Genomic DNA, 19,865 nt, shown 5'->3' on the forward strand with positions numbered 1-19,865 from the left:
TGTTCTCATAAACAAGTGCTCTGAAACATTGAAATGGTTCTGTAACTTTTACAGTTGGTAAGTGGTGGTCGTATGTAAATACTTCTTGTAGAAATATTTTCTTTTCCATAACGGCACAGTGCAGTATATCATACAAATCCATTCTTTCCAGAAATACTTTTGTCTTCAATAACGAATATATTTTCATTACTTGCAGAATTATATAACAGAAAATCTTGTCCTGTTAGTGGTACGAATTGTAGAAATTACATTTAATCAATTCAGTCTCCACTAATTTTTTTTTATTAAATATTTTTCCCAGATGTAGTTTTTCACGTCTTTTACTGCTAAATTAAATTAGCTTTAATCCCAGTATGTTAATTCATAAGTCAATGAATGTTGTAAGTAGTCTACAACTAATGCCCCTCATTATCATTAAGAAAAAACTCCATGTCCTTATCATTGTCATAATTTTCCTTTTCGTTCTAACAATTGGAAAATTCATAAAAAAATCAGCGGTTACTTCTTCATTACTTCTAAGCTTCTTTGAACTCTTTATTGTTTTTAATAAAGCTGTAGGCAAATAAAAGCAAGTGACAGTACAGTTACAATACTTAAAAAATAAATTCAAAACAAAAGAGAAATAAAAAAAAAAAATTATAATTGAATATAATATTATAATATTGCAGATACTTACTGCATATGGTTAGTAGGTACACACAGTAAAAGGTACTTTGGCAAAAAAAAAAAAAAAAAAAAAAATGCTTCTAAGTAATGCTTTAACTAAATTGTTTTTAAACTATTTATTAAATGTATCAGTTGGTAAATACTGTTTTCAGTGAGTTTTTCTGTGTAGATATGCAGAGAAATAATTAATATTTTGTGGGTAGTGTCCCGATGAGAGTGAACATCCATCACTAATTGTCATGCTAAATGAGGCACATGAGAAGCTCTGAGGAAAATTTTATTTTTACAGTATTTCAACGACTACCATAGTATTAACCAATTTTCTAATGAAGATATTACAAAACTAACTTAGCACCCATGCTGCTCTCAAACTCAACTTCCACCCACTATCAATACCGAAAGGCAAGTTCTCAAGGTACTGTAACAGTGACAGGCAACAGTATTTCAGAGTAAGAACACTGCTAAGAAATTTTTACTGTATATATTACACCCGTATGCAATACCATCAGTGGGGAACAAGTACACTCAAAAAGATTTCTCAACCAAAGAAAGATGTAAGAACTATGTAATAATTTTGAATTTATTAATGATATTAAGGCTTATTATACATGGTGTACATGACTTTTGACTTGCTCATTGAACTGAACAACCTACTATATTTTGAAGAGATTTTACAATAATCCTCGACTTGTCTGTAGATATTTTAAAATCAACTGGGATTAAATGACTTGATCATTGCTTTTGTTCTTTTTATAATGAGTCATTTAAAAAAAATCATGTATTTCATCAATTAATTACACTACTATATCCACCATAGTAAAGTACAATCAAATCTTTGTTTCAGACTATTTAATACTTGAAAAATGCCTGATAAGCCTGTATCACATCTTTGGTTGAGATCCAAACTTAGTATGTAAGTAAAATTTTATGAACAAGCCAACCTAAACCATACTTTTTTATTTCTATTTTAACCTCCAGGTTCACCGTTAAGTATTGCATCAGAGGAGGAGATGAATGTTTTGTAGCATGTGAAAATGCCATGCGTGATCAGAATTTGAACCCGGGACCTCCAGATGAAAGGCAGAGATGCTACCATTTGTGCCACGGAGGCTGGCTAACTTAAACCATACTAAAAAAGTAACCTCATTCATTCCTAGCACAGAGCCATAGCACACTTAGTATTGGCACGTGTGGTTCCCAGAGCAAAGATATTAAGCTCCATTAAAAAAAAAGTACACGTTAACATTTAAGAGTTTGTATTTGTTTTCACAATATCGTTAACATTATACAATTTTAATTGGATAAAGTGATTTTTACTTTACAAAACTTTATTATGCACTGACCAGTTAATGCTTCAAACAGGAATATTAACATATGTCACTGAAAATGAATCATAATGTCCCATCATAATCAGCTTATACTAACACATGATTTATTTATTTAGTACATTTCTAATTTATACTGTAATTAACATTATTACTTTGTAACGGGTTTTATTTTTACAGATGAATAGTACAGCATTTCTACAGATCATTACATAAACGTATCTGCTTTATTATAATTAATTTTTATATAACAAAGATGGATTAGTATAACTGTTAACAGCAAGATATCATATAATTAGGAACAAATTAATAAAATTCTAAAAATTATGCATTGAAATTTACAACAATAAATAATAATAATATTAATAATAATAATAATAACAATAATATATCACTGAAATCCAGTCGAATAAATCAATCAACACTACATACTAGTGGAAATGTTCACAAGCGATAAATAAATATTCTATAAACAATTCCTATATTAAAAGTTACATTTATAATAAAAATACAACTTCTAATCATAGATTAACAAGTAATCTCAAATGTTCACAGATGATTTTAAAATGTGTTTATTTATACATATTAATATGGAATGAATACCTTGCATCTGTACATGTAATTATTAATATCTATGTATGTTTAGATGTACATGTAGCATGTATATATATATATATGAATCATTAAATGATATGCTGGAAAAAGGTACAGTAGCAATGATCTTAAAAAAAAATTGCAAGGCTACTAGAAACTGAATTTTAAAAAAACCACACTAAAAAAAACAATATTAAAGAAATGAAATGATTTTACTATACAGTACATTCAAATACCAGCTATCAATTTTGGATAAAGTTCCTTATTTAAACTTGAACAGTGTAAATCTTACACCAAATTATCACTTTGTGACATGATTTTATATAAGCATGAAACTTATCTTTAGGTAATAACTGAATGCAACAAAAGAATAATATGAAAAATCTGACAAAAAATATATCTATGTATAGTTTTTTAAAAAGTAAAAACAAATTAATTCTATGTACAATCATTTACCAAATAAAAATCTTCAACATTAAATACAGAATATATCCTTTTACAAACACACAAGCTATTTATCATTTATTACCTGCTAACAATAATTTGCTTATAATAATTATCTTGTAAGCCCCCTTTCCAGTCACTTTTACATGTTTGTCTAAAGGTATTTAAGTGTAAATGAAATAACGCTGTGTATACTTGTACATAAAATATGCAATAACTTTTGTTTTATAATTTAATTGAACCGAGTCAGTAGTTTACTTATATAAATACTTTACATTGTATAGCCCTAATTTAGTTATTCTAAATTATTATCAGTTCATAAAAACTGATGATTTTCACTATCAATTTTGATGAATTTTATATGACCATCATACAAAATTTTTTGTTTCATGTATTCCTAAATGAAGAAATTTTATCTACATGCCGTATCCCTGATAAGGCATTCCTGGAGTATATGCATTAGGGTAGGCGGGTGAGAATCCGGGTCCAATCATACCAGGTCCAGCAGTTAACATTAATTGTGGTTCCGCTGCAACAAAGTAGAATAAAAAAATCATTTCAAAATGTAAGATGAACTATAAAAATATTCTTTGTTAATGAGTGTTAGTTATGATCTCTAATTACAGCTGGCTAGACACAAAATTTTTACAACAAATTGAACTAGGCTCATGTACATACACAATCACAAAGCTTTAGTCATATTATACTAGTAATTTTCTCTTTCCTCCCTGAAAATGATCCTCTCTCTGTACCTTTAACATGCAAGTTAGTACATCTGTTATGATTAATATGTTAACTCCTCAATGATGGGTGTTATCATATCAGAAGTCGGTTGCTAGTTTGACTTGTTTTAAAATAATAAAAATACATGTAATGAAGTGTACTAATAAAATATCTAATACCATTTAGCATAAATACAAATAAGTTTGAAAATAATAAATTATCACATACGCATTATCATTGGTTTATGGTCCTGTTCAGCATGTTCCTCCATACGGCGTGATTCAGCTTCCTGAAGCTTATCAACCTGAAACATATTACTTGAATTATTAATCATATATCAAAAAATTAATACAATAATTTATAAATTATTATAGAATGAACTGTGCTAAATGTATCCCCAGACTGTAAACAGCCATGTAATCTGTGTGAAATTCGCATTAGGACTGATAAAACAGTTACTAAAAGTACAGATTTACTAGAATTCAGAAATTAAGGCTTAGATTTGACTGGAAAATACAGATTAAAAAATAAAGTACTGGAAATTATAAAAAGAATGTGCAGCAAATTCTAGGTGATGTATTATGTGATTTTTGCTGACAGATTAATGATCTGGGGGTGAGAACACTGAAATTGTACAAGATCAGTTGCGATGGGATGTTTAAGTAGTAAATAAATAATGCAACTCTTGAACACAATTTTAAAATTGAACAAATTTACTGACCATGTTGGAACAGATTGAAGAACCAATAGTCATGAGATCACCGGTAGGTTAGGTAAAAGAAGTGTTTTCAAAATAAAAAAGCATCTGTTATGAAATAGATCATTCTGTAGAAGGCATAATGTAGAGATATATTGTTTGTCTACAGTTATGCAGGAGAAACATGGGTTATGTCGAAGGGATGGGTATGGTTCAAGCCGGAGATAAAATTTAATGAGTTCAGTAGTAAGCAAAACAAAAATAGCTAGGATATGTAAGGAAGTGTAACATTATTAATATATAATATGTAAACAAGAGATAAAGTACATTATGATGATTTAGATGCATAAAGGCTGTAAGATGTAAGACTACCTAAGAGAATAAAAAATACACAAATGGAAGAAAGGAAACCAAGAAGCAAACTACGTATTAGATAAAAGTTGTATTGAGGGAATATGTGGAGATGAGGTGATTCATGGGAAATGATTGAGAGGGCATAATTCTGGAATGAAAGCAGATTTACACACAGACCCAGTGACCTGTAATAGGATATGTAAATAATAAACTAAACAATATTGAAATAACACAAAATTGAAAATATTCAAGAACTTTGTAGAAAAATGAAATCTATTAATTTGATGAGTACTTCAATTGTTAAACAATCATCAGTAGAAATTGAGGGATTAATTATGAATACTTGTTTTCCTTTATATATACCAGTGATCCTTTAACAATGGAAATAAACTTCTAGTTTCATTTTTGGTAAATAGGAATTATTACTACTAAAATTTACAGTATACCTATAGTCAGGGCAGTTGTATACACTGGGCATGTAGTTCTTTACAAGCAAACAGAAATGCTAATGGATAAATCCAGATCATGTGTTTTGAAAATGCTGTCTAAACCAAATGAGTAATTTTTGAAAGTAATATTTGATATAGATTCAATAAAAAGGCAGCTAAAACACGTGATACCAAAATTTGTCTTTCTGCTGAAAATAAGTACAAATTAATATTCTCAAAGGTAACGAACTAGCTCATATCAAAATTTCAGGGTAACTTTGTTTCTCAGTGAACAGAACTAGTGTACAAAGTATAATTCTAAACAAATACACAAACACATCTTTATTGAACATACTTAATACGTGTACTGATCAGTTTTAAATAATAGAAAGAGTATGAAATAACTAGATTAATACAGAATTACTAGCTGAAGACTGAGATAAAGGCTAAATATATGATTGTAGATACTTTAATGGAAATAAATATACAAATGAAATATTAACTTTTTTAGGATGGGTGAGCAGTTTCTACTACAGCCAACACCATTAACATTCTAGTGTTCTCCATTCAACATGACTATAAAATTTAACATGTAATAAAACTACTGCATTTGATAAATTAAATTTAAAATCATTTTATTCAGAAAAATACTAGAAAATATATGTGTAATACATTGCTAGTAAAATTATACCAAATTATTTACAGACTGTTTTTTTTAGAAATAATTTGGGGAAACATGAAAACAGAGCAGTTGGACACGAGTTCACAATTCCTAAATTTAACATGCATTACTGGAGAAAACAAAAACAGGCTTTTATCCAAACTAATGCACCAAGGAAAACATTCAGAGATCCGAAGACAGATAAGACGCATGTTGACTGAAAAGATGTGGTCTTGGATAGTGAGAGCATGGGACATAGTGGATCATTTCCATCATTTAGAACTTATTAACTCGCTCTACAAAAATGTCATGTTTATCTGCCTTGTAATCTTCAATATGTTAATTTTTAAATTATACATATCATACTACTGAACTAGTCATCATGTTCACCTTAGTAATGTATTCTCGTGTCACTTGTACCAAATATGGCATAGCAAAGTCCATAATATTATGTCTCCAAGCAAGCTCTAATATTACATCAGGATGCAACAGATCATAACACTGGAATAAACAAGCAGCAAAACAATCATGCTTTCCATTTTCTAAAAACCAAGCCAATAATTCTTCAGCAACATCAGGATTCTTCGATTCAGCAGCATACTCCATTGCATCCTGAAAAAAGAAAAACAGAATTTATTACCATAATAAACTGTTAAAATTTAGAACATGAATAGATTTGAGTATAAAATACAAGATTGAGAATTTCTTTGTTTTACACACGATCTAGATTCGGGATGATTTGTATTTTCTAAAGCAACCTCTATAATATATTATATTAATAGTACTATTGGTATTTTTATTCATCTTTATTTATGAATATAAGTTGTCATAACTGAATGTTGTAAGCAACCTGACATCAGAAACCACAAAAATACAGAGTATCAAGTGCCAGGTTTACTATAAAAGATAAGTGTAGCAGTTTCTGTTACCCTCTTAACAATGCTAAATATTTAGTTCCACATTATCGTGCAGGTAATATTCAGCCCTACATATGGCACCCTAACTGTGTTGTTCTCCATGATAATTGATTGTAAAGAGGACATCAACACTCTTTGAGAAAGCAATCCTCATCAGTGCTAATAACAATCTATAAAATATTAAACCATTAAATACCTGAAATCCAAAAACAAAATACTGCAAAGATTATGCTTGTTTTAAAGGAATTATGTACTGTATGATCTTAAACTTTTTAATATACAATACCAGACCTATTTAAAGTTTTTCACATACATATAAAATATTCTGAATGTTAAAGAGTCAGAATCAAAACCAATAATATAACAACTAATACGATACATAAACAATAATATTCTCATAAATGATTATTTTTTTATATATAACAAATGCTTTTTTTTATATTAATTTTATTTTGTTGCAATATGTATAAAAACAGAAAAATTATCACACCTTTCATTGTCTTCTTTCTAAACAATGAAAATGTAAAATTCTATATTATACATATTACTGGTGTTTAAACAACAAATATCTCCTTTGTTGATCCACTTCCATATCATATCAATGATGCTTAAACATGCTTAAACGTAACCTAAAATAAACAAACATAAAAATTATTTTCTAAAATCTTGAAGATCATTCTATAATTGGACCAACTACACTTAAATTTATGATTTTTGGAAGATTGCAAATATGTTACCAGTTAAAAAAAAGTGACATAAAAATCTGTTTTTCATATGCGGCAGAGAAATTATGTTCTTTACAGCTAGTTAAGTCTTACAATTGTAAAAATCCTTAATACAGTTTTGTATACTGTTCTGTAATAAAAAAACAAAAGAAACCTTAAATAGTCTGTCTTTCTTGCAAAGCTCAACACTCTGTTTCCATCGGTTGTTGCCCTTGTAAAGATATGCAGCAATTCGTCTGAATTCAATAAGTTCATGTTTTTCCAGTTTCTGAGCCAACGCTATATTATCAAAATTATCAAAGGCATCAATTGATGTTCTAAGGCCCTGTAAACAAAAAAATAATGAAACAAGAGCAATTAATTTTTACACATATTTTCAGGTATTCAAATAAATGTCATAATTAAAATAAAAATTAATAGTAGAATAATGAAAAGGTTTCAATCAAATTAGTAAAAGGTGTGTTTTTAAAGCAAGGCCCATTTAGAAATAAAAATAGAACTGAAAAATATAAACTAACTTTATTTACTTACGCCTAAAACCTAATTAATAAATAATTTTGTACATAGCTGTCAATACATTTTTCATAGCTTTTACTAGTTCTTCATTCAGTCTTTAAGAAATTCTGCCGTCAGTGAATTAAACCATGTAGGAATGCCAATTTAGTTATTATGTATTAATTATTATATATGGCGTTAGTAATGCCACTTGTAGTCATTGCCACCAAACCTTTGTGATGCAAAGCACTGTTTAAGAAAAAGAGAATAATTACAGGAAGCTAAAGTTTCCTACCAATCCATCATCTACAGTGTGGATGACTGAAAATTTTCCAATGAAATTTTTCCAATTATCTCACTCTCTGATTTACTGTGTGTGACCAAGCAGTGTCATACAAAACAAAATCCCGCAGGATAGCATCCAATGACATTTGATTCTTATAGCTCTTTTAAGATTTTTTAATGTTTCATAATAAGCTTCTTTACCAAAGGGCTTGAACTTCTTCAGTCTCACAGATAATGAATGCCACCATCGCGTCAACTGCTGCTTTGTTGCAGTGTTCAAATACAAAATCCAAGTTTTATCTCCGACAACAATGTGATCGAATAGTTCATAACTTCATTTTCATAATGCCACAAAATTCATGGGCTGCAGCAAGATATTTTCTTTGTGTGTATCAGTTCACATCTTTTGCACTCATCTGGCACACCATTTTTCAGTCAAGATTTCATAAATCAAAGATCATTTTGACATGGTGAAGTGCTGGTATTCTCAAATTTTTTCAATCATTCAAACAAATAGTGCAAGTACTATTTGTTTACATTGCATATATAGACGGCAAATTCAAAATGGACTTTACTTTAAAAACACGCCTTGTATGTATACATTTAATGTATAACACACACTCATACTTTAAATGATATTAGTGGATAGTCATATTTTATGAAGGTTATCCATTGAATAACAATTAATTTTTAGGTCAGAAAATCAAATTAAATCAAATCTTGTAATCTTGATTTTCTAAGACATTTCATAGAATCCAACTCAAACAAAGATAACCTTTTGGCCAAAGGATTTGGTTGCATATAAAAGATGAGTGCAGAATAGCGATCCTAGGTAATTCCGTAAAATTGCATCCCTTATAACTTAACATGATTTTTCCACAAACACCTGTAACATTGCCATAAGTATAATTTTGGAAATTGAAAAGCATAAGGTAAAATGCCATAAAATGAAGCAATGTTTTTATAGAAATGGTTTCAGTAAGTTGCTAACAGAATATAGTTTCCTGCAAGCTATAGGCATTTACTATAATAACTAATGACCATATATATTAGAAGTAACGCAGAAATAAATCTTAGTAAAATGTGAACAGAACTACGTATAATACAACTTATGTTGCAATTTGAGCAAAGTATATAGGAACAGAAATAATCGAAGAATGAACAAGAATAATCATAATGAAAAGAAGTGAGTCCAAGAACAGACTAACACAGCCTAAGCAAGATCAGAAACAAATGAGAGAAATTTTTAAATTATGAAGAAAATTAAACAGCGAAATAAAATATAATGTTAGTTTATTTCATAACCATGAAAACAATTAAATATTCAAGCTACAAAACAAAAACTTGTTGATTAACTTTCCTGTCGATAAGCATAACAAAAATAAGAAAAAAAGTAAGTAAAAAATACAATTATCAACTGATATATTTACCTGATAATCTTCCTCTTCTATCAGCAGATTGTTTAATGCTTCATTAATTGCTTTATTATTCAATGATTGCACTGAACGCAAATACTGTTTCACTAACTGTAAGTGATTGACCTGAAACAAATTTCGGTTTTATAATTTACCACACAATAGTTCATGAACAAAACTGTTTAGAGTAGCAGTTGTTTAAAATAACTGTTGAAATCAAGTGCGATTAATGTATTATAATATAAATTAGTAATTTAGTTTAAAGGAAAATTTCTAATTCATTGTAATACAGAAAATGATTTTTACAAGAGCGTAGCAAATTATTACTTATAAAGTAACTGTTACATTTTTCTTCAATTGAAAAAAAAAAATCATTTTTTAATCCTTTTTATTTTTTATTTTTAGCTTCTCTACAAAATTTTAATATAGGCCATCTACTTTTGCCATAAAGTTTGGCATCTGTCTGAAATCAACTTGTGGAAGTTCATATACAATATTCATATATGTCACAGTACAGAGAAAAACTAGAAAACTTATTGGGATTACAGCTAAAATGATTGTTATTACAGTTTAAATGAAACCAATTGCTCAAAGAAATTGAACTACTAAAATTTTACAACCCTAAAATTTACACAATCTTTCTTTTTACGTATAAATTATTTATTCAAAAATGCTAATGAAATGTAATGTTAAACATGAAGTAATTAAGCAGTGGCATGAACGGTAGCATCTCAGCCTTTCATCCGGAGGTCCCAGGTTCAAATCCCGGTCAGGGATGGCATTTTCACACGCTACAAATCATTCACCTCACCCTCTGAAGAAATACCTAACCGTGGTCCTGGAGATTTAATTAAAAAGTAGTATCAATTTAATTTTTGAACTTCATATATATAATTTGTTGTTTACATATAGATTAACTTACTTGTTTTCTAGAAAATACAACATGAATTTTCACACGTGATTAATTATCCATGCAATTTGATGAAAAGTAAAGCTCTCCATTGCCACTTAATAGTTTCATATTGTAATTTTCCCTACAAAGATTCAAGTTATTAAATACTACCATTATGATATGAAAATATGAACTCATTTTTAATGCTCTAAAATTAACAATTAAATCTTGAAGTTAATAAGAAGAGTAGTTACCTCAAGGAAAAAATTAAATTAGCTATTTAGTGTAAATAATAACATACTTACCTTCGTGAAGAAAGCTACTGCACGAGTATGGTCCATTCGAGGTGCTAATACAAGTAACATGTCATTCAACAGCAATGGCTTGTAATCCAAATAGAATTGAATAGCTTTGTAATACAGTTCAATATTTGCTACCTGAAATTATAACAATATAGTTTAAATTTCTAAACATTCTTCACTCATATTTATAAAAAACACCTTAGAATCTTCAAATTTACTTATTTACTCAATATGGAAATGAAATTTTATATTTAATTAATCTATACTATTATATAAAGAGGAAGAGGGTTTTGTTTGTTCGGGATTAACTAAAACCTACCCAATCAATCACAACCAAATTTTTACCCATGTTTGTTGGCATAAGTGAGAAGGTTTTTAGATATAATTTATCTTGAAAAATTTTGGAAAAAAAAATATATATTTATATAGTAGTGGAGATTTGCCGGCTGAAGAAAAGCTTTAATGGATTGAAATAATAAACTATGAACTGTGAGTGTCTATCACTATGTGAGCTGGGTTTGAACTGAATGATTCAATACTTAAAACCAATTTCTTGATTTTGTTAATCTAAGTTTCAAGGGTTAAAACGGATTTTTGAATTTTTTTTGACGACCTGTTATTTTTTTTAATTTCTCACTAACAAATGAAAAATCAACCTGAATTTTGGCGAGTGCAATCTTCATATCTATATTTTATGTGATACACAGAAAAAGGTGATGAGTTCCTTAATTCGACTATTAGTGACGATGAAACATGGATTTCATATTACATGCCAGAGAGAAAACGGCAGTCAAGCGAACGGCGTCCTCAATCACCAACCAGACGAACAAAGGTCAAACCAAGGCCATTTGGATGCAAACTGATGGCCACAATCAATCAATCAAGAGGTAGACAGACTACACATTTAATAAAGAGGCGCGGATTACTACCAACATTTTTACAGATTGGGTAAAAAGAGATGGACAGTTTACCGGACAAAAAAGAAAAATTGTATTTTTTATTGTTAATTGTATGGCACATTCTCAAGAGATTAATTCTGTATTAAATAATTGAAAAGTTGTATTTTCCCCTTAAAACTTAACGTCAATTATACAACCAATGGATCAGCAGGTAAAAATCTTAAATTGCACTACTGAAAAAGAATCTTGAAAAACAATTTTTTAGAGAATTGTAGAGAATAAGACTGTCCCTGTTAATACTGTTGACCTTCGGGAGTGCATTTCTGAATTATCAAAAGTATGGACCAATGATGTTAGTGATGAAACAATATTCCATTGTTTTTGTAAAGCTGGTTTCAGTATCATCATGACAGAATGAAATGAAAATGTTATGACACTAGTACAGTTAAAAAGTCACTGGAATTTCCTCCCAACAACTGGAAATGTCAGTAATGACGTTACACTGGAAGATTTCATCACTGCTAATGAACAGGTTACCGTTTCTGATTTTCCCACTTATGACGACATACTTCAGTGTTAGTAAGTCTTCTGAACCTTACAACCTGCATTTAACAAATTTTCCCCCGGGATTCTCCATTTTGTTATATAGAGGTGCGACTGTATTACTTTCCTTTCTGTTGTCTTCAAGCAAACAAGTCAGGAGGGTATGATGGATACTTCAGAAGCATTACATTGTTCCTTTAGCACAGACTGATGTGTTGTGGAACATTTTAGGATAACGTTTTTCTGGACAAACAGAATGCATTTTCAATTAGTAAAGAATAATACAAACTTTGATACTATTTCCTCAATTTCTACCACTTTGAACATGTTCATCTTTTTTTTTAAATACCTATGAAAATGAACATTTACAAGCTCCTAATGGAAATGTTTGTACTTTTATTTCCATTTCACCAAACGCTTTGGGAAACACAATGAATACTTTCTGATTGTAATTTCTTAAGCAAAATACAAAATGTGACAACTACATGCTGCTTAATGATGGAAATATATAACCATAACAGGCAATGTCAGATGCTACATAAACTACCAGCTGTTGCTATTGCGAGAAAAGAAACAAGGATGCAACATTATGATATCTTGAAAACTGGCGATTATAAAAGTTTCTTCCTTGTCAAGATTATTGTTTTAAACAGAAGGCATTGGCTGATTATGGCAAATTTTTAAAGCTATCTCACATTATTGACAAGAGAGTAAATATAATGTAAAAAATATAAGACAAAACTGAATATCAAGGTTAAATATGATGGTTTCATATTTGGGCAATTCAATTTTATAGGCACTTAACAAAACGCAATATTCATAAAAATTAAATTAAGTACTTATGTCTGTCAGCAGATCCTCTATTTTACATAAAACAAATAAAATAATTTTACATTACACTTCAGATTTAAGTAGAATGATTCATTTACAGACAAGTAAATTTTATTATCATTGACCTGCCTGATATATAAATACTAAACAAAATACATATATATAAGCAAAGTTAGCAGGATTAGGCTTGTACAGTACATTTATTTATATAAGAAGAACAATAACTATCCTAAATAGAATTCTGAAGTTATAAAATTTTCCAAAAAAATAAAAAATAAAAAAAAGGTGTATAAAATTAAAATAAATTTAAAACAATTAATGAATTAAAAATACCTAAACATACAGAAATTAAATATTTACTTTAACATTATCCTGATCTAATTAATCCTACTATGATTAAAGCTATTGTATTTGAATCATTTCAAAATTTGAAAATTTTTATGTAAAAATTACTTTAGATTGAAACATAGAAAAATAGCACGAATACCTATTTATACTATGCAATAATTAATTACCATATGAAAATCTGATCAATCCTGAAATAGAAAGTTTTAATGTATTTTTAATTGTATTTATTGGAAAACTTGATCTATTAAGACTGGCCAGTCTCTGTACAAAAATTATTATGTTACAGTGACTAATTATTAAAAATTCTGAACAACGATCTGCATAGCAATGATTATAGATAGTTATTCAAAATTTTCAAAGTTAAAATATGAAAGAGAAGGTTTTTTTAACAATAGCACAAAATATAACAAAATGCACTTACATGCTGCCCAAGTGCATATAATGAAATATGGTTTAAAGAGCTGGATGCCGAGATTTTCAAGTTTTTATAAAAATTTATTATTTTTTCATCTGCTATTGCATATTTTTTTTTTGTTTAGTGCTTTCGCAGAGATTTATCTACTTTTATCATCAGAATGTATGACTGGAGCTCAGATTAAAAATATATTTAAAATTTTTTGAATGTAGAAAGAAGGTGTGTTTACAATCTTGGTTATTGACACAAAATTAATTATTCTGCTGCTATTCAATTTGTAGAAAATAACAGAGCTACTGTTTATGGGTACCATAATTTGAGTACATTTTTAAAACTACTTAAATTTAGATTTTGTGTCAATAAACAACAATCATTCCCTTATCTGCTACAGACTGTTATAGCAGTAGAATAGTTTATATCAGTGACTGAAATAAAATCATAAACATAACTCTCCATTTTATCATAAATGTATTTTTTAAGCAAGTTTTTAACCTAAATGTCCAAATATATACATTTTGATGAAGCATAAATCTTTGAAAAAGCACTAAACACAGAAGAAAAGAAAACATAAACAGAAAGTTCTATAAATAATTATATTCTGCTGCTAGGATGCAATATGCTCGATATTTATAAATATATATAGAGCATAACAAAAACATATAATTATATAGACTCTACGGTATAAGAATGCTTGTAATCATACTTAATAAATAAAACTGTTTGATTTACATTTATTTATGCATAGTGAAAAGTCACTGTGCATAAATGGCAGCTACATACTTAACATTACTTAGCAATAATAAACAAATATTTGATGGGTAAAAGACAAATTTCTATACATATGTTAGTTTATTATGTCTAGTGTAAGATATCAAAAGAAAGATGATCACTGTAAAAAATATTAGTAACATCTCTTTTATACAAAAATCTGCTTTTGCTAGTACTACAATTAAAAGGCAGACTTTTCAGCAAAAATAAAAAAGTTCTATTACTGCATAAGACAGTTGAAGTAAATATCTTTCTACAACTAAAAATAATGTAATCAAAGACAAATTCCATTGATGCAAGTTCACATTAATATAAGGGATCATACCAATGTGAAAATTAAAAGTGATATAAATTAACAACCGTTTAATTCAAACACACATATAATAAGCATAACTCACGGTATAACACACAATGACCTCTTGCCCAATACATAAATTGCCTTTACTCATTTTGTTTAGTAAATTTAACTTATTTTCTTTTCTTACAGAAAAACATCTTTTCAAGAAAAAGATAGAGAGAATAATTTACCCAGAAATATCCGAATTCACAATATAACTGAGGAACACTTTTGAATGGATCATACCTTGGTTATAATATCCTTAAAATGTCCTTCTCGCCATGCTTCACTCGGATGGCTCATCATGGCGATCACAGCATTATCATACTCTTCATATTTATCATACAAGAAAACCAACTCTGCCCATAAGTGAGCTTGCTCTGCAGCACGTAGTACCTGAAATAAATAAAAACTGATTATAAAACAAGTTCTGTAAATTCTCAAGTTTAATTATTAATCTATTCAACTAGACACAGCTAATCATCAATTAAAATTATCTAAGTTACTATAGCAACAAAAGTACAAAAATATTAAATTATCCTGAATTAAATGTTTCAGTTGAGCTCTGGACCCCAATTAAAATTTTGAGTGTTCCTATAATGTCAAAGCAAGGAAAATTTGGTTAATAATCAAACTGAAAAAAAAAAAAAATACACTAAGCCAAAATAACAAATACAGATAAAAAGAGCTTCAACAATATCAAAGCTGTCAACATCATCCAATTTTATAAAATCTTTTTTTTTATGTAACAAACTAGGAAATAAAAGAGGATAACCTAGATATAGAGGAAGGAATGGTTAAAAATTTACTTAATTGGATTTACTATTCAATCCCAACAGAATATAAAAATTTTCACCATATTTTTTTATTTTTCTATTTTAGTTGATGTATTATAAATATCTACATTATGCAAAAACAAAGCTAACTATTGACTTGACTGTTACTGTCCGACGTGGTGTGTATTCCTTTTATACTGTATGAAGTGATCTATGGAAAAATTACTAATTTAATAATAAATGTAAGATATACTTTAATGCGCAGCAGTACCAGTAAAATATATTAGAATTTGTATTACCATTTCTATCTACCAAATATGATATTGGCTATGAAAGGTAGGTTAACACTTAATTTTTTTAGTAATAGCATGTGCACTTCTGTACACAAATATAATATAAGCTACACATTAAGGTTAATGTGTAATTCATCAATGCTAACTCAAAAACCATCAATACATAATACCCCCACTAAAATTTAGTTTCAGTATATATATATATATAAACAGAAATTATAATTAAAGAGATGTATTTTGATAAATATTACTAATCCTTTCAATCAGCACAATATTAACTAAAACACTTTCAATATTTTGCCTTAAAATTTTATCAGATCTTTCAGCTCCGTGATTAGGTTTTGCATAAGATATATAGTTAATAGTAATATCAGAGATAACATTTATTAAAACACAGGATAATTTTATATTGAAATAAATATAGTATGACATAAACTGGGCTCATTGCTCATCCATATTTCCCACTAAAAAATGACTTATAAAGTCTTAAAATGTCTTATAAAGTCAAGTACTTAAATTAATAAAAGTTCAGATATGTTTACAAAACAGTTTAAAAATACCAAAACAATATTACTCGATTAAGAAACTATGAACGTAGGCTAACACACTGAATGACTTAAAAATTAAATTTTCATTCTGAAATATCACCAAAATAAATATAGAGAAGTATTGTTCAGATTTTGCGGGTCATTCCATGGTGCCCTATAACATTGAATGTGTTGATAATAAAAGGAACTGTTAATGCTTCTTGTAAGTGTACTTACTTTAGGTATGTTTACCCTAGACCAGAAAAGTTCAAGGTGCTCTCTCATTTTAGCTGGTTTATATTTTGAGTATAAAATTGCAAGTTCTGTAAACATGCCCATATGTGCACGTTCTAAACCAAGAGCAGCTTCGAGAAGATTTATCAACTCTTCAAAATAACCCCGGTCCTGTAACAGGAAAGAAAAATAATACTGACAGATAACATAACAAATTATTTATAAAAAAACTTTTTGTTTTTCTAACTTAAGTCTCTTAAAACTAATAGTTCCAAGACAAATAGAATATCTCATACAGTAGCAGTGTTCAAAACATAAGCGTGTAAAAAGATTTGAATAGCAGTGGCTAAAGTTATATTTAATGAATTATTTTCAATAACCAATGAAATTTCACAATACTGGATACAATTTTCCTTGGATGGTATGCATGCTGCAGGTATTTATTAATAACTGCAAAAAAAATATGAATTAAATCAGTACTACTAACCACTTCAGTTTGTTTAATGAAATTGCATACCTTACCTTTGAGTAAGGGTATAATGTACATTTTACTAAAAAAAAAAAAACTGTTGAATCTAACATCAAGAACATCTTTTTCTACTAACAATTACAACCATAAACCTCACATTCTTATTCAAGCTATATACTGTGATCAGACTGTCATTGTATTAAACAGCTTATAAAGTTATAATAGTAATGATAGCTAAAATAAGATATTTTATTTATGATGAATTTATAAATTTTACACTTAAACAATGCAGATGAAACTTGACTCTTTATTAGAAGGCAGGTGATGTAAATAACAACACTAAAGACATAAGCTATTGTTATAATTTCCTATATGCTGTAGAAACATGATTTTTCTTGTATTATCCATTAATATATAGCATAAATGATAGTTAAATAAATATATATTAAAAAATACTTCACTCTTAACACTTTAAACATTATTTGCAGCAAAACCACCAGTTTTCTCGGCTTTGGTAAACTTATCCTAAAAATCAGTGGTTTGTTTTGATTAAGCCCAGTATTAAAAGAATGAACATATTGCTTTACAATATAAAGTAAACAACTCAGAAAACCTACAGCCATGATGTGTGACCCAACAACTATCACAAAAGTGTTAATACAACTACTCTATATGAGTCCATAATTACAATTTGTATCACTTTCAAATCTAAATTTATTTATTGATAATTTATTAATCTAAGTTTCATTCATCACTGTCAAAAATATTTTTTTTTTACAATTTGCATAATACAATCTCTAAACAGGCAAACAAAAACTATTTGGACAATAAGTATCTGACCACTATTCAAAAACAGTTTTATCAACAAAGACAAATAAATTTATACATAACAAACACAAATAAAACTGAGAATTTTGTTCTATTACTTGTCTAAACTAATTGAACCAAGTTTAGATGCTTAAACTTACGAATCAACTTTTCTGAAATTGGAAGTAGGCTTAAAGGAAAGTTTAGGAACAAATGTTCATCATAAGCTATACAAATAATTCTGCCTAATTATCAGTCATTTAACCACTAGTGAAAGGATTTTTAGGTGGTAAAAAATTCAACAATAAAGATTTGGTAACTGGAGCAAAACAGGGCACGTTTGGGAAGAAAACTAAAGATTTCTTTGAGGATGGTGATCAAGAAACTGACACAACATTGGAACAAATACATTGTAATTGAGGGGAACTAACATGTTCTGATAATGATTATCAGGATTCTGATTGTTTTCAATAAAATTTACAGATATTTGAACCGCTTTTATGTTACTGGAAATATCTTAAAATACATATACAATACTGCATTATGATAAATAATAAAAAAATACTTGTATCAGTTATGTAAAAAAAAAAAACTGTCAACATGACGTAAAGTGCATCTGATTCTGGACAGAATAGGTCTAGTTAAAGTTTAGAAATTAAAGTAAACTTTTATAAAATACCGTACATGGAAGAAAACAAATTACTAACCTGATAATAATTAATTAAATCTTCAAGTTCATCAGCATGAACAACAATATGCAATCCACACATCTGAGCTAGTCTAAACTCTTCACTATCAACGCAAGCAAAGCAAACTTCTTTCCATGTTCTAGTACTGTAACAAAAGCAAACACCTCATTATTGATAAGTAAAAATCCCCTGCATTTTATCAATTTTATTTACTATAAAAAAGCAACTGCACAGACTTCTTAACATTCTTATATATATATATATATATATATATATATATAAAACCACTTTTACAGACAAAAATTTAGTGATCAGTCAAATTTTTTATTTCAAGTAGTCAAATTAAACAAACATCAGAAGTTGAACTACTAATAACTTCTTTTTACATAAATTAGTGAGATTTTTCTGAAAGTTTTAGGGACTAAACTATTTTTTAGTAAATTACATTTAACTTTTACAAAGATGAAATATAACTTAGGCATAGAATAGAAACTTATTTAATGAAATTTTTACACGTAATTAAATGCAAATTTATAAGCATTGTAACCATAGTAGATCAACAAAAAATGAGTAATTTAAAAATCCATTTTAATGTTTTAGGATCATGGACTAGATCCACTTGCAAAACGAGAACATTGTTCCTGCATGATAATGTAATATACTTCTTTCTTACAGCCATGGCAGCTAACAAATTAAGAGAATATAAATAAATAAATATACATGGTACTGTACCTATTTGCTTTACGTGCACTATCAACAGCACCCTGGAACTCCTTCAGGTGAACTAATGTAATTGCAAGCCTTGCAAAGTTGGAAACATTATTGTACAGTAACTTAGCAGGTTCATACATACCATCATCAAAACACCTATCTCCAATCTAAAACAAAAAAAAAAAAAAAATCTGGAGTGCACAAAACTTAATACATACATAATGATATAATATGCAGATAAAATATATACCTAAATAGAGCAACGAAATTACATTATAAAGCAAACATAAAATTT

At 28.4% G+C, this 19,865-nt stretch overlaps 1 protein-coding gene across 1 annotated transcript in view; it reads right to left on the bottom strand.

The window, feature by feature from the left end:
• Positions 1-1,905: 1,905 nt before the first annotated feature.
• Positions 1,906-19,865, bottom strand: part of Chc (clathrin heavy chain) — a 67,727-nt gene continuing 49,767 nt past the window's right edge. Inside the window, exons 21-30 of the mRNA XM_075362902.1 lie at positions 19,592-19,737; positions 18,878-19,004; positions 16,898-17,065; positions 15,311-15,460; positions 10,927-11,058; positions 9,745-9,855; positions 7,689-7,859; positions 6,283-6,504; positions 3,981-4,056; positions 1,906-3,558 (exon numbers count right to left, since the gene is read on the bottom strand). Of these exons, the coding sequence (XP_075219017.1) occupies positions 3,446-3,558; positions 3,981-4,056; positions 6,283-6,504; positions 7,689-7,859; positions 9,745-9,855; positions 10,927-11,058; positions 15,311-15,460; positions 16,898-17,065; positions 18,878-19,004; positions 19,592-19,737 (1,416 nt within the window). The 3' untranslated portion in view covers positions 1,906-3,445. The remainder of the gene's footprint in view (positions 3,559-3,980; positions 4,057-6,282; positions 6,505-7,688; positions 7,860-9,744; positions 9,856-10,926; positions 11,059-15,310; positions 15,461-16,897; positions 17,066-18,877; positions 19,005-19,591; positions 19,738-19,865) is intronic.

Source organism: Lycorma delicatula, chromosome 4, assembly GCF_047948215.1.
Source record: "Lycorma delicatula isolate Av1 chromosome 4, ASM4794821v1, whole genome shotgun sequence".
Taxonomy (NCBI): domain Eukaryota; kingdom Metazoa; phylum Arthropoda; class Insecta; order Hemiptera; family Fulgoridae; genus Lycorma; species Lycorma delicatula.